This window comes from Ovis aries, chromosome 15, assembly GCF_016772045.2.
Source record: "Ovis aries strain OAR_USU_Benz2616 breed Rambouillet chromosome 15, ARS-UI_Ramb_v3.0, whole genome shotgun sequence".
Classification (NCBI taxonomy): domain Eukaryota; kingdom Metazoa; phylum Chordata; class Mammalia; order Artiodactyla; family Bovidae; genus Ovis; species Ovis aries.
In genome coordinates this window covers 44,561,403-44,582,793 of record NC_056068.1, presented here as the reverse complement: position 1 = coordinate 44,582,793, position 21,391 = coordinate 44,561,403, and the positions used below count along the sequence as shown (strand labels likewise).

The window sequence follows — 21,391 nt, the reverse complement described above, 5'->3', positions numbered from 1 at the left end:
GTTATACTGATCATTCCTTTTTGCTCTTCTCATGCCTTAATTTTTTAAATATTTAACTTTAAAGTCTCAAGAACATTTTATCAATATTAAATATAGAGGGAAAAATCTACATTATTTGAAGCTGTTTTTTTAAAGTGTTTTTACTAAAAACAATTTTTTAAATAGAGAAGACAAACATGTATAAAATGTAGAATCTAAAGTTAAAAAATCCAAACTTAGCTTGAATAATTTGCTTATAATAGCTTCTATATGTATTCATGAAAATAGAACCATTGAATTTACAATTTCTTTAATGCAGTGTTTCATCATAGGTTCACTTTGGTAGCAGCCACCTTATCTCATGGATTCCCTGGGGCATGGGAACCACACTGCAATGACAGGGTTCATTTTACTGGGCTTAACACACGACCCAGTCCTTCGAATCATCCTCTTCACGATCAGCCTCTGTATCTACCTGGTGACCATATGTGGGAATCTCGGCACAGTCATTCTTATCAGAATCTCTTCTCAGCTCCATCATCCTATGTATTTTTTCCTGAGCCACTTGGCCCTTGCTGATGTGGGCTATTCATCTTCTGTTACACCCAATATGCTTGTAAACTTCCTGGTGGAGACAAATACCATCTCCTACCCTGGCTGTGCCATCCAGCTTGGTTCCGCTGTTTTCTTCGGGTCAACTGAGTGCATCCTTCTGGCTGCCATGGCATATGATCGCTTCACAGCAATCTGCAGCCCACTGCTTTATTCCACCAAAATGTCCACACAAGTCTGTGTCCAGTTACTCACAGTGGCTTACATAGGTGGTTTTTTCGATGCTTCCTCCTTTACTATTTCCTTCTATTTTTTACTTTTCTGTGGACCAAATCAAGTCAATCATTTTTTCTGCGATTTTGCTCCTTTGGTTGAACTCTCCTGTTCTGACGTCAGTATCCCTGCAGTTGTCCCCTCATTTACGGCTGGCTCCATCATTGTGGTCACAGCAGTTGTTATAACTGTATCCTACGTCTACATCCTCATCACCATCCTGAGGATGCACTCCACCGAGGGGCGCCACAAGGCCTTCTCCACCTGCACGTCCCACCTCACAGCAGTCACTCTGTTCTATGGGACCATCACGTTCATTTACGTGATGCCCAAGTCCAGCTACTCATCTGACCAGAACAAGGTGGTGTCTGTGTTCTACATGGTGGTGATCCCCATGTTGAACCCCCTCATCTACAGCCTCAGGAACAATGAGATTAAGGGGGCTCTGAAGAGAAAGCTTGCTAGAAAAATATTTTCTTAGTGAAGTTTGTTGTTTTGTAGGAATTAATATAATAAAATACCATAAATATAATAATAAAAAGAAATTGAGTAGTTGTGCTCTAAATATAATGGTCCATATGTAATTAGCCAATGTGGAGCTTCTTGGTGAAGGTAGAAGATGGATTTTCTGAAACCAAATTATTAATCAGAGGCTAATAGTAAGTTCTCTTTAATAAAGCAAAATTGAAGTTATCATAACAAACATATTTGTTCCTATGTAAAAAACACTTGATATGCTAAGAATTCTTTCAAAATTGTATTCATACCTTTTCAAAAGACATTCTTTGCCGTAAGTTAGGGGTTTTGTACTTTCAAACCTCTCAGACTATGTCCATCTTCAGCAGCAGCTTACCCTGAAATAAGCATGATAATTAGAGTTATAACTAAATACATTCTGTGGGGAGATGACCAAATAGAACCAGACAGTAAAACTGCTGGAGACTTTCTTCTTGCAGGAAGTTTATCTTCTAGCAGTGGGACTTTTGGACCCATAAATTCTGGTCTGTGTTCTTGATCTCTGGCGCCAGCCTAGTCATAGAGGACCCATTAAAGAAAAGGATGAGATGCCCCTGTCCAAACCAACTGTGAATTCTTTCAGGTCAAAACAGGTGACTTCTCTGTATAAGATAAGCAGGGTTTCTGAATTCCTAGGGAGTAAGTAGGCAAGCTCTTTAATTCCTAGGGAGTGTTCATAGTCAGATGCACATCCTACTAAGAAAGCTTGAGCAAACTAGACTATATTTCCCCTGTGAAATTTATCTGTATATACTGATGACTATCATATTTATTTCTCTTTCCCTGTCTTCTAAACCTTCAGATAGAAATATTTTTGTTTGTTGACTCTCAAGCACAAATTATCTGAAACTAAACTAATTATATCCTTATACCTCCAACTTGCTCCCCTCCAGTGCTCCATACCTCAATAAGTAGCACCATCATTCAATAAACATATTGATTGATTCAGAAACCTGAATTGATTTCTTTTTTTCACCTTCAAACATCTACATTTAACTACCAAGTCTTTATATTCTGAGTCCTACATTTTTCTATTTCTCTTTACTTTTACTGTCAGCAGCTCTATTTCCAGCAATCAATTTATACATTTTACAATAATACTTCTGAGATAGCTAATTTTACGTGTTAATTTGAGTGACCAGTTGTTTGGTCAAACACCAATCCAGATGTTGCCATGAAGGTATTTTTATATATGGTTAAAGGAGATCAGTCCTGGGTGTTCTCTGGAAGGAATGATGCTAAAGCTGAAACTTCAGTACTTTGGCCACCTCATGCGAAGAGTTGACTCATTGGAAAAGACTCTGATGCTGGGAGGGATTGGGGGCAGAAGGAGAAGGGGACGACAGAGGATGAGATGGCTGGATGGCACCACCAACTCAATGGACATGAGTCTGAGTGAACTCTGGGAGTTGGTGATGGACAGGGAGGCCTGGCGTGCTGCAATTCATGGGGTCGCAAGGAGTCGGACACAACTGAGTGACTGAACTGAACTGAATATTTATATCAATAGACTTGAGTAAAGTAGATTATCCTCCATTATGTGGATGTCCTTTGTTTAATCAGTTGAACGCCTTAAGAGGGAAAAAACTGAGCTCTCTTGGAAAAGAGGGACTCTGTTTTCAGTCTGTCTTTGATTTCAAGACTATGCCTTCTACTCTTATGAGAATTTCCAGTCTGTTGGACTGCCTGTTGATTTAGGAATTGACAGTTTCCACAATAATGTAAGCTAACTCCTTAAAATAAATCATTTTAATCTATCTGTCTACCTATCTATCATCTACCTACTAAAGGCAAAAAAAAAAAATCTTGAATGTGGCCCATTTTATTTTTCTTTCTTATTACTCCTCTCTCGGTTCTCAAACACTCAAACCCTAGAAATAAATAAATTAGTCTTTTAAATCCTTAAGCAAGTCCATATTATTTTCTGCCTCAGGACCCTCTCACATGCAGTAACTCTACCTGAATGCATTTTTTTCCCCTCATCAGGGTAATACCCACTTAAACCATAGGCACCAACCTAAGTGTTTTTCTCATTCTTTTTGGAAATCTTCTTGAGACTTCAGACCAAATAAGTACACCTATTATCTCCCCATAGAAACCTGCATATTTTCTTCAGAATGCTCAGTGCACTTGCAGTTACAGATTAAGCATATATTTTCTCCAAAATATTGGAAGTTGTATATAGACATTCCAATGTTTTTCTCCTTTCCCCATGCATCTAATTTCTGCACAATTCTTGGAACATCTTCTTCACTCGCTCAGTCGTGTCTGACTCTTTGCAACCCCATGGACTGTAGCCCACCAGGCTTCTTTGTCCATGGGATTCTCCAGGCAGGAATACTGGAGTGGGTTGCCATTTCCTTCTCCAAGGGATCTTCCCGACCCAGGGATCGAACCCAGGTCTCCCATATTACAGGTAGACGCTTTAACCTCTGAGCCACCAGGGAAGTCCATAACAAGCATAAATGCACATTCCAAATGAAAAAATAAAAATGAACGGATGGTTGAATAAAGGTTTTGCTCTAGCATGAACCACTGACTATGTTGCCTTTTAATCTGTTGAATGTCAGCCTGATTCAAGTGACTGAATGTTTGTGTCTGATCCTGTTAAAACTCTGACAGGTTTTTACACAATCCCTTGCTCACCACAATTATGTCACTGCCTTGACAATGTTTAACTCATTTTGGCAACTAGAATTCCAGGCTAGTTTAGTGAAATTTTTGTAGCCAACCTCTGCTGAATAATGTCTCTCTTATGTCTCCTCATGGTAGGAGAGTTAGAAAATGTAGAAGTCAAATGTTAGTAATAGTAGCAGTGGCAAAAGTATTAGCAAAGGAACTAACAGTATGAGACTATTTACTACCTTCCAGTTACTGTTCCCAGTGATTTAGAAGCATTAACCCAATTAATCCTCAGAACAACAGACTTTTTTCCCCCAATGTGTATTTTACAGAGGATGTTACTGATGCATATAAAGATTAAGCAAAAGCTCAAAGTCATGAATATCCTCTTATTAATCTGATTTCTCTTAAGGCACATACTCTCTCTGGAGGGGCAGAATGAGGGGCTCTTTGAAAATATTTCACCACTAGAGGATTCTCATTTGACTGACACATTTCATTCTAGCCAGCTCTCTGTCCAAAGTAAGTGTGCAAACTTCTGTAGCTGGATATGTTAAGCTAACTTGTATTAGACCAAATTTCTAGCACAAAATAAGAAGGTATATATGGCTATACCATGCAGCATGTGGGACCTTAGTCCCCTGCCCAGGGATTGAACACATGCTCCCTGCATTGGAAGCACGGACTGCTAGGAAAGTCCCAGAAAGTGGATAAACATTGATAAGTGTTTGAAGGCATAGACTTAAGGTTCTGTTGAAAATGAAGCTCTATTCCCCTTAGGTCCTCCCTCTTATTGCTAAAAATAATCCTGGATGCTAGAGCGTAGGGAGACTGTAAAAAGGACAAAGAAGAAGGAAGACTCTAGGACTTTGAGACTTGAGGAACAACACAGTTTCAGTCCCTGTTTCCGTATTGCTTCTGTATACCCTGGAGAGGGTGTTGCCTCCCCAAACTGCCAAGAGACACAGACGAAAAAAGCTCCAAGAAAATCCTATTCCTTTTAGTCCGAGAACAAGGAAAAGAGTGGCCTCAAGAGAACAGAAAACCTTCTGGTAATACGTTCCCCACTCTACATAAACACTGATGGAAAAATCATACCTGCCTCCCTACCCTCAGTGTCAGTGGGGCCAAGAAGGGAACTGACCTTCATCCTACCCACTATCTGATTCCCTTGCCAGGGCATGGTCAGTGGGGCGCAGGAGAGAAATGAGCCTCCCCTGTCATTTGGCAGCAATGAGGCTTAAGGAGGGAGTGTGAGGTGGGGTTAATAGTCCTCTTCTCATCTATATCCACTCCTACTTGTAAAGGGGAGCCCAGTAACGAGATGAGCTTCTACCCTGCTGCAACTACAAAGCAGTGTGAACCAGCTCTCTACTTCCCTGGGGACAATCGGGCTCAACAAGGTGATAGATAGTCTAACCATCAACAAGGTGATGCTTAGATAGTCAGCATCAGATCACTACTGGGGAAAAGACAGCAGGGCAGTGAGAGGACCTGAGCCTACACCTTACTCGTATGCAAGGAGGCAGGGGAAGTCAGCACTGCATTTTTGCCAGAGCTGTGCCAGTGGTGCTCAGCAGGAAGCTGTACACATGCATACACCCCTAGTAGTTGCAGTGACACCTAAACAAGGGGACTTCCTCCTAAAAAGGATTGAATATGACCCAGAGTCTCATAATATCCTAAATGTTTATGATACAATAAAAAAAATCACTGTCATACCACATGTTGGATTTCTGAATACAGGATATATTAAGTCACTGATTATGTCAAAAACAGTGAAGAGCTACACACTACTGTGGGAGGAAATTCAAGCACCCCAACAGGATATTTGATGCTCATCACAAACGGATCCCTAGACATTGCTCCTGGCTCTGTTTCCACCATGTCCCTCTCTTCCCCCTACACCCACATCAGACAATAGCTCTCTTTTTCTCCAAACACATGGTGATCCCTCATGCGGCTATGCCTTTGCGAGTGATGTTTCCTCGGTCTCCTCTGTAGCCCCTCCTCTTACTCTATTAGACCTTTACCCAGTTTTTAGGCTCTAGCTTGAATGACTTGATTCCTCATCCTCTCTTGTCACCCACATTTTCTAGATTCCATAATTCTAACTAAACTATGTCTCCTGCATTCTACTCTGTCATGTATTTGGATTTTTGCCACTGCCTCTTCCAGACCTGACCTCCACCTCCTACCACTTTTTCTATATCGAATTTACAATCAAGCTACATCTTTTCAACATGCTTTAGCTAGCCTTTGCTTATACACTAGATAATTCTGATAACTTTTAAACCTCATTGCATGCTTCAGTTATACCATCTCATATACCCTTGTGGCTATCCTGAGAGATAAGTGCTATATGAACAGTATGAAAAGGCAAAATGATAGGATACCAAAAGAGGAACTCCCCAGGTCATTAGGTGCCCAACATGCTACTGGAGATCAGTGGAGAAATAACTCCAGAAAGAATGAAGGGATGGAGCCAAAGCAAAAACAATATCCACTTGTGGATGTGACTGGTGATAGAAGCAAGATCCGATGCTGTAAAGAGCAATATTGCATAGGAACCTGGAATGTCAGGTCCATGAATCAAGGCAAATTGGAAGTGGTCAAACAAGAGATGGCAAGGGTGAATGTCAACATTCTAGGAATCAGCGAACTAAAATGGACTGGAATTTAACTCAGATGACCACTACATCTACTACTGAGGGCAGGAATCCCTCAGAAGAAACGAAGTAGCCATCATGGTCAACAAAAGAGTCTGAAATGCAGTACTTGGATGCAATCTCAAAACGACAGAATGATCTCTATTCATCTCCAAGGCAAACCATTCAATATCACAGTTATCCAAGTCTATGCCCCAACCAATAACGCTGAAGAAACTGAAGTTGAATGGTTTTAAGAAGACCTACAAGATCTTTTAGAACTAACACCCAAAAAAGATGTCCTTTTCATTATTGGGGACTGGAATGCAAAAATAGGAAGCCAAGAAACACCTGGAGTAACAGGCAAATTTGGCCTTGGAATGCGGAATGAAGCAGGGCAAAGACTAATAGAGTTTTGCCAAGAAAATGCACTGGTCATAGCAAACACCCTCTTCCAACAACACAAGAGAAGACTCTACACATGGACGTCACCAGATGGTCAACACCAAAATCAGATTGATTATATTCTTTGCAGCCAAAGATGGAGAAGCTCTATACAGTCAACAAAAACAAGACCAGGAGCTGACTGTGGCTCAGATCATGAACTCCTTATTGCCAAATTCAGACTTAAACTGAAGAAAGTAGGAAAACCGCTAGACCATTCAGGTATGACCTAAATCAAATCCCTTATGATTATACAGTGGAAGTGAGAAATAGATTTAAGGGCCTAGATCTGATAGATAGAGTGCCTGATGAATTATGGATGGAGGTTCGTGACAGGGATCAAGACCATCCCCATGGAAAAGAAATGCAAAAAAGCAAAATGGCTGTCTGGGGAGGACTTACAAATAGCTGTGAAAAGAAGAGAGGCGAAAAGCAAAGGAGAAAAGGAAAGATATAAGCATCTGAATGCAGAGTTCCAAAGAATAGCAAGAAGAGATAAGAAAGCCTTCTTCAGTGATCAATGCAAAGAAATAGAGGAAAAGAACAGAATGGGAAAGACTAGAGATCTCTTCAAGAAAATTAGAGATACCAAGGGAACATTTCATGCAAAGATGGGCTCGATAAAGGACAGAAATGGTATGGACCTAACAGAAGAAGATATTAAGAAGAGGTGGCAAGAATACATGGAAGAACTGTACAAAAAAGATCTTCACGACCCAGATAATCATGATGATGTGATCACTCATCTAGAGCCAGACATCCTGGAATGTGAAGTCAAGTGGGCCTTAGAAAGCATCACTACAAATAAAGTTAGTGGAGGTGATAGAATTCCAGTTGAGCTGTTTCAAATCCTAAAAGATGATGCTGTGAAAGTGCTGCACTCAATATACCAGCAAGTTTGGAAAACTCAGCACTGGCCACAGGACTGGAAAAGTTCAGTTTTCATTCCAATCCCAAAGAAAGGCAATGCCAAAGAATGCTCAAACTACCGCACAATTGCACTCATCTCACATAATAGTAAATTCATGCTCAAAATTCTCCAAGCCAGGCTTCAGCAATACGTGGACCATGAACTCCCTGATGTTCAAGCTGGTTTTAGAAAAGGCAGAGGAACCAGGGATCAAATTGCCAACATCTGCTGGATCCTGGAAAAAGCAAGAGAGTTCCAGAAAAACATCTATTTCTGCTTTCTTGACTATGCCAAAGCCTTTGACTGTGTGGATCACAAGAAACTGTGGAAAATTCTTCAAGAAGTGAGAATACCAGACCACCTAACCAGCCTCTTGAGAAATCTGTATGAAGGTCAGGAAGCAACAGTTAGAACTGGATATGGAACAACAGACTGGTTCCGAATAGGAAAAGGAGTATGTCAAGGCTGTATATTGTCGCCTTGCTTATATAACTTATATGTAGAATACATCATGAGAAATGCTGGACTGGAAGAAACGCAAGCTGGAATCAAGATTGCCGGGAGAAATATCAATAACCTCATATATGCAGATGACACCACCCTTATGGCAGAAAGTGAAGAGGAACTCAAAAGCCTCTTGATGAAAGTGAAAGTGGAGAGTGAAAAAGTTGGCTTAAAACTCAACATTCAGAAAACGAAGATCATGGCATCTGGTCCCATCACTTCATGGGAAATAGATGGGGAAACAGTGCAAACAGTGGCAGAATTTATTTTTTTGGGCTCCAAATTCACTGTAGATGGTGATTGCAGCCATGAAATTAAAAAACACTTACTCCTTGGAAGAAAAGGTATGACCAACCTAGATAGTATATTCAAAAGCAGAGACATTATTTTGCCGACTAAGGTCTGTCTAGTCAAGGCTATGGTTTTCCTAGTGGTCATGTATGGATGAGAGAGTTGGACTGTGAAGAAGGCTGAGCACCAAAGAATTGATGCTTTTGAACTGTGGTGCTGGAGAAGACTCTTGAGAGTCCCTTGGACTGCAAGGAGATCCAACCAGTCCATTCTGAAGGAGATCAGCCCTGGGATTTCTTTGGAAGGAATGATGCTAAAGCTGAAACTCCAGTACTCTGGCCACCTCATGTGAAGAGTTGACTCATTGGAAAAGTTGACTCATTCCTCCTCTGATGCTGGGAGGAATTGGGGGCAGGAGGAGAAGAAGACAACAGAGGATGAGATGGCTGGATGGCATCATGGACTCGATGGATGTGAGTCTGAGTGAACTCTGGGAGATGGTGATGGACAGGGAGGCCTGGCGTGCTGCGATTCATGGGGTTGCAAAGAGTCAGACACGACTGAGCAACTGAACTGAACTGAACTGATGTTTGTAGTGAAGAAAGTATGGCCTAGAGAGTCACTTACTTTGCCAAGGTGATACAGCCAGTCAGTGTACATGTATAACACAGACACAGCAAGAGTCTGGAGAGTGTCTGGAGACCCATTTGCATGGCTAACTGGTACAAAGGCCTGCTTCACTGTAAACGCTCTAGCACAGCATTCAAGGTCTTATCCGCAGCCTCATTTCCTGCCACTGAAACTGAGCAGGACCCAGCAGCGTTTCCCTAGGGTCAGACTTCCACCTTTTCCTCCACCTGCCTCTTGTTTGTAGAAAAACTTTAGGCTCCTAGGCCTTCCTTGAGTTTCAAAAAGCAACTTTAATCAGATAAGTATGAAAATGCAGAAACAAGAGAGTCAAGTAAGACAAAATAATAATAGTTCATTTACAAGCATAATAAAACAGAGTCAAGGACTTTTAGTTCCTCCTCAGGAGCTACAGATATTTTTCTGAGCTTCATCCTTGAGTTGTTTTGCAAATACTAAAGCTTCCACCAGAAGGAAGAAGTTAACTGCATGCTGAGAAGCAGCACATAGACCCAGAAGGGTTGGAATCAGAAGGCTGACGAAACATCACCTTATTACCTCACCACCTCCAATCAGAAGGTTGTACACAAGCTGATCACACACTCTGCGACCCTCTCTCTTGTCTTTAAAGAGCCTTCCCAGAACCATCAGAGTTCAGATCCTCTGAGTATGAGCTGCCTATTCTTATTGCTTGACCCCCACATTGGGCACTTGCAATCAACACCATACTTTTCTCCACCTGGTGTCAGCGTGTTGACTTTACTGCTGGCAGACTAGAAGGCTCACGTTTGGTTCAGTAATTGTCCATATATAGAACATTCCCCTGTTTCCCAAACATCATACACCCTTCATGGTTTCTACTTTGCACAAATTATTTGCTCTAACCTGCAATGCCCTTCCTTTTTGGTCAGCTAAAGGTCTAGCATTTCTAATGAATCATTAAATGGCACTTTCCTACAAACCCTAACCCCTCCCCACTCAAAAAAGGAAAAGCTTTGGAATGCTTCCCACATGCTTTCCACTAGTTTCCCACTAGGAAACTAGTCTACCTAGTTTCCCTAGTTTGGTTAGCGATTTCTCCCAAAGTCACATTCCATTTTCTTGAGACAGGGTTCTCCTCCCTTTCTTCTTCTCCTTCTGCTCCTCCTTCTGTTTCAGTTTTCCAAGTTTAACTCATATACTAGACAGGTGGAGACCAGTTTCAAAATTTCGCCTCCCCCATTAGGCAGCCTAAGTCTAGTGAATGTAGGCTTTTGAGTAAGGTTATTTCAGTGAGTGTAGGAAAAAATGGAATTCTTTCTTCACCAGAAAGCCTCTCATGTTTATTATTTGGAGGCATTTCCTAATTCCTCTATAATTTATTTTTGGTTTATTTAAAATTTGTTGTATTTATACTAAAGTAATTGACTGCTCTCTAAATAGGTATTAAGAATCTTATCACCTAGCAATGTGAATGCTGAACGGAAGTTTTATACGTACTCTCTTAATGGAAATAACGATGGTGAAAAATCCAATAAACTTCTGAAAATGCCAGTAGATAGGGTCTAAGATGAGAAGGCAATGGCATCCCACTCCAGTACTCTTGCCTGGAAAATCCCATGGATGGAGGAGCCTGGTGGGCTGCAGTCCATGGGGTCGATAAGAGTCAGACACGACTGAGCGACTTCATTTTCACTTTTCACTTTCATGCGTTGGAGAAGGAAATGGCAACACACTCCAGTGTTCTTGCCTGGAGAATCCCAGGGATGTAGGAGCCTGGTGGGCTGCCATCTCTGGGGTCGTACAGAGTCGGACACGACTGAAGTGACGCAGAAGCAGCAGCAGCAGCAGGGTCTAAGAGGATGAGACTAGCATTTTCTCAAGTTAGAAAATTTACTGTAGAATCAAATCACACTTGAACTACAACAGCAGTCATCTACTAAGACACACATTAGACTCTCTAGGGGAGCTGTGTCAAAAAAAACAATACATCTCTATTTATACTTACAACAAGTTCTTGGCAGATCTCCCAGAAAAGGAAATCTCCAGCATATGAGGGTACATATACTCTGCATATTCTTTCTCACTAAATTTGGTTGAGAACTTTTGACTTATATGACACTTTTCTTGCATTTTGATGTGAAGTTTTGGTCTTTAACTATTTTAGTAGTACAGTAATGATGGAAGATGATGTTAAGATGACATTATCTGGATTCTTCTTGAAGGCAGATAACAATCCTGGAGGCACTGGAGACAAGATGCCTATACCATCTTTTCAGCCCCCTGTTTGCTTTTTGCAAGCATTACTCTCTTTACTGTGATGGCTTTGGCCTGAGTTTGCCATCCTAGTTTTTGTTTGAAGTTCTTCAAAGCTTCCCCAAAACTGTTTTCTGGGTTCCAACTCTACCAGGAATAGAGACTTGACAAAATTCCTAGATTATCCATGCCTGTATTTTCTTTAATATATCCCAACATGTTATTTACATCTACAGGTACATGATCATTAAAAGACAGAATATTAATTTGTATAGAGGAATAAAACTAAAATTCCCACAATCTACGGAAGGAAAATCATTTTCTAGTCTCATAAATCATACCAATGTTTTCTTAGGCCATTCTCCCAAGTCAATAGATATAAAAGCAAAAATAAACAAATGGGACCTAATTAAACTCAAAAACTTTTGCATAGCAAAGAGAACAATAAACAAAATGAAAAGACAGCTCCTAGAATGGGAGAAAATATTTGCAAATGATACGAGTGACAAGGGCTTAATTTCCAAAATATACAAACAGCTAATACATTTCAATAACAAAAAACTAAACAGCCCAATTGAAAATGGGCAGAACACCTAAACAGACATTTATCCAAAGAATATATACAGATAACCAAAAGATACATGAAAAGATGCTCACCATCGCTAATTACTAAAGAAATGCAAATCAAAACTACAATGAGGTACCACCTTGCATCAGTCAGAATGGCCATCATTTAAAAAGTCTATAAATAACAAATGCTGGAGAGGGTGTGGAGAAAAGGGAACCCTCTTTTAATGTTGGTGGGAATGTAACTCGGTGCAGCTACTATGGAAAATAGTATGGAGGTTCCTCAAAAACTAAAAATAGAGTTGCCATGTGATTCAGCAATCCCATTCCTGGGCATATACCCAGACAAAACTATAATTTGAAAACATACTTGCACTTTTATATTCAAAGCAGCAGCATTATTTACAATAGCCAAGACATGGAAACAAACTAAATATCCATTAACAGATGAATGGATAAAGAAGTTGGGTACACATACACACACATATACACAAAGAAATTTAACTGAGCCACAGAAAAGAATGAAATGCCATTTGCAGCAACATGGATGAATCTAGAGATTATTAGACTAAGCAAAGTAAGTCAGAGAGAGAAAGACAAATACCATATGATATCATTCACTTGCGGTATCTAAAATATGCTACAAAAGAATATCTTTATGAAACATAAACAGATTCACAGACATAGAGAACAAACTTGTGGTTGCCAATTCTTCCCCAACAGGGAAGAATTGGGTGTTTGGGATTCGCAGATGCAAACTATTATATCTGGAATAGGTAAACAAAAAAGTTCTACTGCATAGCACAGGGAACTATATTCAATATTCTATGATACAACATAATGGAAAAGAATATATATATATATACACACACACACACACACACACACACGTAGAACTGAATCACTTTGCTGTATAGTAGAAATTAACACAATACTGCAAATCAACTATCAGTTCAGTTCAGTCATTCAGTTGTGTCTGACTCTTTGTACCCCATGAACGTCAGCACGCCAGACCTCCCTGTCCATCACCAACTCCCAAGGTTCATCCAAATCCATGTCCGTTGAGTCAGTGATGCCACCCAACCATCTCATCCTCTGTTGTCCTTTCTCCTCCTGCCTTCAATCTTTCCCAGCATCAGGGTCTTTTCAAATGAGTCTGCTCTTCACATCAGGTGGCCAAAATATTGGAGTTTCAGCTTCAACATCAGTCCTTCCAATGAACACCCAGGACTGATCTCCTTTAGGATGGACTGGTTGGATCTCCTTGCAGTCCAAGGACTCTCAAGAGTCTTCTCCAACACCACAGTTCAAAAGCATCAATTCTTCAGAGCTCAGCTTTCTTCACAGTCCAACTCTCACATCCATACATGACTACTGGAGAAACCATAGCCTTGACTAGATGGACCTTTGTTGGCAAAGTAATGTCTCTGCTTTTGAATATGCTATCTAGGTTGGTCATAACTTTCCTTCCAAGGAGTAAGTGTCTTTCAATTTCAAGGCTGCCATCACCATCTGCAGTGATTTTGGAGCCCAAAAAAATAAAGTCAGCCACTGTTTCCACTGTTTCCCAATCTATTTGCCATGAAGTGATGGGACCAAATGCCATGATCTTAGTTTTCTGAATGTTGAATTTTAAGCCTGCTTTTTCACTCTCCTCTTTCACTTTCATCAAGAGGCTCTTTTAGTTCTTCTTCACTTCTTGCCATAAGGGTGGTATCATCTGCATATGAGGTTATTGATATTTCTCCTGGCAATCTTGATTCCAGCTTGTGCTTCATCCAGCCCAGCGTTTCTCATGATGTACTCTGCATAGAAGTTAAATAAGCAGGATGACAATATACAGCCTTGATGTACTCCTTTTCTTATTTGGAACCAGTCTGTTGTTCCATGTCCAGTTCTAACTGTTGCTTCCTGACCTGCATATAGGTTTCTCAAGAGGCAGGTCAGGTGGTCTGGTATTCCCACTTCTTGAAGAATTTTCCACAGTTTATTGTGATCCACACAGTCAAAGGCTTTGGCATAGTCAATAAAGCAGAAATAGATGTTTTTCTGGAACTCTCTTGCTTTTTCCAGGATCCAGCAAATGTTGCCAATTTGATCTCTGGTTCCTCTGCCTTTTCTAAAACCAGCTTGAACATCTGGAAGTTCATGGTTCACGTATTGCTGAAGCCTGTATTAGACAATTTTGAGCATTACTTTACTAGCATGTGAGATGAGTGCAATTGCGTGGTAGTTTGAGCATTCTTTGGCACTGCCTTTCTTTGGGATTGGAATGAAAATTGACCTTTTCCAGTCCTGTGGCCTGTGCTGAGTTTTCCAAACTTGCTGGCATATTGAGTGTAGCACTTTCACAGCATCATCTTTCAGGGTTTGAAATAGCTCAACTGGAATTCCATCACCTCCACTAGCTTTGTTCATAGTGATGCTTCCTAAGGCCCACATGACTTCACATTCCAGGATGTCTGGCTCTAGGTGAGTGATCACACCATTGTGATTATCTGGGTCATGAAGATCTTTTTTGTATAGTTCTTCTGTGTTTTCTTGCCACCTCTTCTTAATATTTTCTGCTTCTGTTAGGTCCATACCATTTCTGTCCTTTATTGAGCCCATCTTTGCATGAAATTTTCCCTTGGTATCTCTAATTTTCTTGAAGAGATCTCTAGTCTTTCCCATTCTGTTGTTTTCTCCATTTCTTTGCACTGATCGCTGAGGAAGGCTTTCCTATCTCTCCTTGCTATTCTTTACTATACTTCAATAAAATTAAAAAATCACTTTCTAGTCTTAAATTCATGAGGTATTAAATTGGAGGAAGAACAGTCTATATTAGAGTCTTACAACTCAGGTGTGGCTTTCTTCACTACTTCCTGTGATTTCATATATTGCATAATTCAGGAATAAATTTTAAGGCAATTTTTCCTTTTGAATGCCTTGTGTCCCTCTGACCTTAGACTCTTTATCATAAAAGGCAGTGTCTTCTCCATTCCTTAAGGGTGGAGCTCAGTACCATAAAAATTTTAATGAGAGTCCTCTGGCCACCAGAGACCATTTTCTTGAGACTATTGCTTTAGATACCAGAAATGTTTCTGTGACTCTAACACCCAATGTGATGTCCTCAAAAACGTTTTTAAATCCTGATCTATCATAGGGAATTTTTGGTGATGTTTGCAGTTATAATTCTGAATAGCAACTGAAGTAATGGGAAACTCAATTAATTAAAAATAAATTGTGGGATTTAGATGATTCCCTCAGGGATATTTTCCTTCCTGCACAATATCATTTCTTTTTTCTGAAAGCTTTCTAAGCCCCACAGGATCCCTCTGTGCTATACATGGGATGGCCTGCCATGAGAAGCTATTGTCTAGGGAATCATTTAGAAGAAGATAAATAGGAAGAATATTAACACACAATGCAAGTACTGTGATATCTCTCTCAGAAGCAACTCTGCAGTAGAAGATCTTGCTGTGAAAGAAGATCCCTTTCATCTAAATCCCCTAATTAAACCCTCTTACACTGTTGGCGGGAATGCAAACTAGTTCAGCCACTATGGAGAACAGTGTGGAGATTCCTTAAAAACTGGAAATAGAACTGCCACATGACCCAGCAATCCCACTGCTGGGCATACACACCAAGGAAACCAGAATTGAAAGGGACATGTGTACCCCAATGTTCATCGCAGCACTGTTTACAATATCCAGGACATGGAAGCAACCTAGATGTCCATTGGCAGATGAATGGATAAGAAAGCTATGGTACATATACACAATGGAGTATTACTCAGCTATTAAAATGAATGCATTTGAATCAGTTCTAATGAAGTGAATGAAACTGGAGCCTAATTATACAGAGTGAAGTAAGTCAGAAAGAAAAACGCCAATACAGTATATTAATGCATATATGTGGAATTTAGAAAGATGGTAATGATGACCCTATATCCAAGACAGCAAAAGAGACACAGATGTAAATAACAGACTTTTGGACTCTGTGGGAGAAGGCGAGGGTGGGATGATTTGAGAGAATAGCATTGAAACATGTATATTATCATATGTGAAATAGATCGCCAGTCCAGGTTCGATGCATGAGACAAGGCACTCAGGGCCGGTGCACAGGGATGACTGTGAGGGATGGAATGGGGAGGAAGGTGGGAGGGAGGTTCTGGATGGGGAAACACATGTTCAACCATGGCTGATTCATGTGAATGCATGGCAAAACCTGCCACAATATTGTAAAGTAATTAGCCTCCAATTAAAATTTTAAAAAATTTAAAAAAATATTCCCCCTTTAATGCAGTGTTATTTGTAAAATCAATTTCCTCTCTCATCAGCCTGGCCTTCAAAGTCATACACCAAACTGTACTACCTTCTGTCTAACATGCTACCACATCTTCTCTGACATCTGCTTTCAGAACCTCAACACTTGATGTAAACCAGTCAAAATATTATCTTCTGATTAATATCTGTACCTTATTCATTCTGTCTGAAAATTCCTTCTCTTGACTTTACTCATCCAAACTCTCCCCCATTTTTCAAATGTTCAGCATAAATCCTACCTCATCCAAGAAGCCCTTAATTAAGTAAACCTTATGGACACAGAACCTCAAGGCTAGCAGATATGGTGTATCAGTTTAGGTAATTGTACAGAAAATAAATTGGGATTTCTTGAGTAGATAATTTGTGTCTTTCCTCAGTCTCCCTTATCAGACCAGTGAACATTTCATCAACTTGAGACCCAGCTGCTAATATATTCTTTCAAGAATTACTCTTTGATAAAAGGAATGTAACTGATTGCAAATGTCTGGGAGTATATATTTCCAGGGCATCCCATAGCCAACAAGTTAATGATATAGTTTTAAAAAATAATGGACAAAAACACCCTATTGTCACACGGTAGGAGAACTCTGCAATGCCATTCATGCTCTACTTCTCCCTGTGGTTTCAGACTAAAGCTACACTTCAGCAGAGCCCACGTGTTTATCTGGCTTCTCTTCATGGCTGTCTCACTTCTCTCTCTCCTTTCAGTTTTCCCCTGAGATCACTCCTCACTAAATCACTCACATATGAATTGCAGTTTAAGGTCCTGCTCTTGAAGAATTTGTGATAAGACAAGTCTCAATGCATACACAGGAATGAGGACTATATATACTTAAATAAGCACACCTGAAATAAAAAAAAATTTATAGGTAACCACATCAGTTTCTGATTGTTGACTCAGAGTCCTCCTCGCTGAGGAACTATAATAGTTATAACCCTTCAACATCATTGACAGTCATCTAGTCATACAGACTGAATTTCTGTGCCTAGATCTTATTGCACTTGCACCTTCTACTGCTGGGACTTCTGCTTCCCCTAAATAGCTCTTATTACTAGAGATTGATATTTATTTTTCTTATGCATCTATTCAGAGGACAGTTAGTGAATACTAAGTTCATACTATTGATTTTCTATGGATGCCTGCAATACAGTCTGCCAAAGACAGATGGGACTTCGGGATGCTGCCACTCTGTGTCTCTCTACCCTGAATCATCAGTCTATCTTTCCTATTATCTCATCAGTTATACTTTCAAATGCAACATAACTCAGCTACAGAAATGGTAATAGGAATCACAGTGTCATTTCTGGCTTGAAAACGAAGTTATAGACACAACCACCACCCCCTACTCCTCAAATTTGAAAAAGCATTTGCATGTTACATTTTCTTTATAATACTATTAACAATCTTTCTAGGGATACTAATATAGAGCATTAATTGTTTAATTCATTCTTTTATTCAAAATTTATATCGACTGCCTCATATATCAGGCATTGTCCTAGACTAAAGGAAATACAAGTAACAAACAATCAAAGATGTCTGCCCTCATGGAATTTATTGTCCTTCATCTCCAAGACAGAAAGAGAAAAAACTATGGCCTAGCATTAAGCAAATCAGCCATAAAATTAAGATAGGAAAGAATAATTCTATAACCCTTTCAAGCAGAGTAGTCACCAATTAACTTCAAATCATTTAAACATCCTATACTAGCTTCTAGAAAGGAACAGAGAGAGAAAGATCAATAGTGAACATATAGAAAGAGAAAGCAGAGACCTAGAATATGCAAATATGGTCAGAGTGAGAATTACTTCTTTGGCCATAAAACCCATATTTTTGGATGCAGAAATATTCTATATGGATCATGAAATTTTCTTGGAATAGAAAAAATTATTTGATAGTAATATTCTATGCTATTCATTTCAATAACTAGTTTTGAAAGCTAGAACACTTTCATGACCTTCTAAAGATTTCTTATGTCTGTGTGCAGTTCTTGCTTCCCTTCACCCCTGGCTCCAGGTAACTGTTGATCAGCTTTTAAAAATTTATTTACTTTTAATTGGAGGATAGTTGTTATAAAAGGTTGTATTGGATTCCTTTATACATTAACATAACCAGCCATAGTTATACATATGTTCCCTCCCTCTTGAACCTCCTTCCCGCCTCCCACCATATCCCAACCCTCTAGGTTGTCACAGAATACTGGATTTGAGCTCCCTGTGTTACATACCAAATTCCCACAGGCTATCAATTTTTACATATGGTAGTGTATATGTTTCCATGCTACTCTCTCAGTTTATCCCTCCCTCTTCTTCCCCTGCAGTGTCCACATCTATTCTCTATGTCTGTGTCTCTATTCTTGCCCTGCAAATAGGTTCATCAGTACCATTTTTCTAGATTTCATATATATGCATTAATATATAATATTTGTTGTTCTCTTTTTGACTTCACTCTCGGTTCCTCCACCTCACTAGGACTCAAATTTGTTTTTTTATGGCTGAGTAATAGTTCATTGTATATAAGTACCACAACTTCTTTATCTATTCATCTGCTGATGGACATCTGCGTTGCCTCCATGTCTTGGCTATTGTAAATAGTGCTGCAATGAACACTGAGGTACATGTGTCTTTTTCCATTGTGGTTTCCTCAGGGTATATGCCCAGTAGTGGGACTGTTGGGTGATACGGTAGTTTTATTCCTAGTTTTTTAAGGAATCTCCATACAGTCTTCTATAGTGGCTGTATCAATTTACCAACAGTGCAACAGTGTTCCCTTTTCTCCACACCCTCTGCAGCATTTATTGTTTGCAGATTTCTTGATGATGGCCACTCTGGCTGGTGTGGGATGACATTTCATTGTAGTTTTGATTTTCATTTCTCTAAGAATGAGTGATATTGAGCTTCTTTTCACGTGTTTATTAGCCATCTGTATGTCTTCTTTGGGGAAATGTCTGTTTCGGTCTTCTGCCCATGTTTTGATTGCATTGTGTGTTTTCCTGGTATTGAGTTGCATGAACTGCTTGTATATTTTGGAAATTAATCTTTTGTCAGTTGTTTCATTTGCTGCTATTTTCTCCCATTCTGAGGGTTGCATTTCACCTTGTTTATAGTCTCCTTTTTTGTGCAAAAGCTTTTAAGTTTAATTAGGTCCCACCTGTTTACTTTTGTTTTTTCTCTCCATTACTCTAGGAGGTGGGTCATAGAGGATCTTGCTGTGATTTATGCCATATTGAGTTTTGCTATGTTTTTCTCTAAGAGTTTTCCAGTTTCTGGTCTTACAATTAGGGCTCTAACCTATTTTGAGTTTATCTTTGTATATGTTTTTAGGAAGAATTCTAATTTCATTCCTTTACAGTATCTGTCCAGGTTTCCTAGCACCACTTATTGAAGAGACTATCTTTTTTCCATTGTATATTCTTGCCCCGTTTGTCAAAGATAAGGTGCACATAGGTTCTTATCTGAAATTTATCCACTTTTACTTTGTAGTCTCTACATGATTTTCAAGGCTTTTACTCTCTTAGTCTTCATAAGATTGTTGTTGTTCAGTCACTCAGTCGTGTCTGACTCTTTGCAACCCTGTGGACCACAGCATGCCCTGTCCTTCACCATCTCCCAGAGCTTGATCAAACTCATGTCCATTGAGTCAGTGATGCCATTCAACCATCTCTTTCTCTGTCATCCCCTTCTACTCTTGCCTTCTATCTTTCCCAGCATCAGGGTCTTTTCCATTGAGTGAGCTCTTTGCATCAGGTGGCCAGAGCTTCAGCCTCAGCATCAGTCCCTCTGATGAATATTTCAGGATTGATTTCCTTTAGGATTGACTGGCTTGATCTCCTTGCAGTCCAAGGGACTCTCAAGAGTCTTCTCCAATGCCACAGTTCAAAAGCATCAATTCTTTGGTGCTCAGCTTTCTTTATGGATTGGAGGTCCAACTCTCATATCCATACACGACCACTGGAAAAACCATAGCTTTGACTATATGGACCTTTGTCAGCAAAGTAATGTCTCTGCTTTTTAATGTGTTGTCTGTACTGTGCTTAGTCACCCAGTCATATCCGACTCTTTATGACCCCATGGACTGTAGCCCACCAGGCTCCTCTTTCCATGGGGATTCTCCAGGTAAGAATACTGGAGTGGATTGCTGTGCCCTCCTCCAGGGGACCTTCCCAACCCAGGGACTGAACCCAGGTCTCCCACAATGCAGACAGATTCTTTACTGACTGAGCCACCTGAGAAACCCAAGAATACTCAAGTGGGTAGCCTGTCCCTTCTCCAGGGGATCTTCACCACCCAGGAATTAAGCTGGGTCTCCTGCATTACAGATGGATTTGTTACCAGCTCAGCTATGCTATAAGGGAAGTCCCTTGTAGCTGTCTAGGTATGCCATAGCTTTTCTCCCAAGGAGCAAGCATCTTTTAATTTTATAGCTGCAGTCACCATCTGCAGTGATTTTGGAACCCAAGAAAATAGAGCCTGTCACTGCTTCCTTTGCTTCTCCATCTATTTGCCATGAAGTGATGGGACCAGATGGCATGATCCTGGTTTTGTGAATGTTGAGTTTTAAGCCAGGTTTTTCACTCTCTTCTTTCACTTTCATCAAGAGGCTCTTTAATTCCTCTTTGTATTCTGCCGTAACAGTGATGTCACCTGCATATCTGAGGTTGTTGATATTTCTCCAGCAATCCTGATTCCAGCTTGTGATTCATCCAGCCCAGTATTTCACATGATGTACTCTGCATATAAGATAAATGAACAGGGTGACAATATATAGCCTTGACACACTCCTTTCCCAATTTAGAAACTGTCCATTATTCCATGTCTGGTTCTAACTGTTGCTTCTTGACCTGCATACAGGTTTTGCAGGAGGCAGGTAAGGTGGTCTGGTATTCCCACATCTTTAAGAATTTTCTACAGTTTCTTGT

At 40.0% G+C, this 21,391-nt stretch overlaps 1 protein-coding gene across 1 annotated transcript; it reads left to right on the top strand.

The window, feature by feature from the left end:
- Positions 1 to 340: 340 nt before the first annotated feature.
- On the top strand, positions 341 to 1,285 carry LOC101111314 (olfactory receptor 5P76). The gene has a single exon (XM_004016186.5). It carries the CDS (start codon positions 341 to 343, stop codon positions 1,283 to 1,285), a length of 945 nt encoding a protein of 314 aa, XP_004016235.3.
- Positions 1,286 to 21,391: the final 20,106 nt, after the last annotated feature.

Coding starts and splice junctions, on each gene's coding strand:
- LOC101111314 (XM_004016186.5), top strand. CDS start 341: ATGGATTCCCTGGGGCATGGGAACCACACTGCAATGACAGGGTTCATT.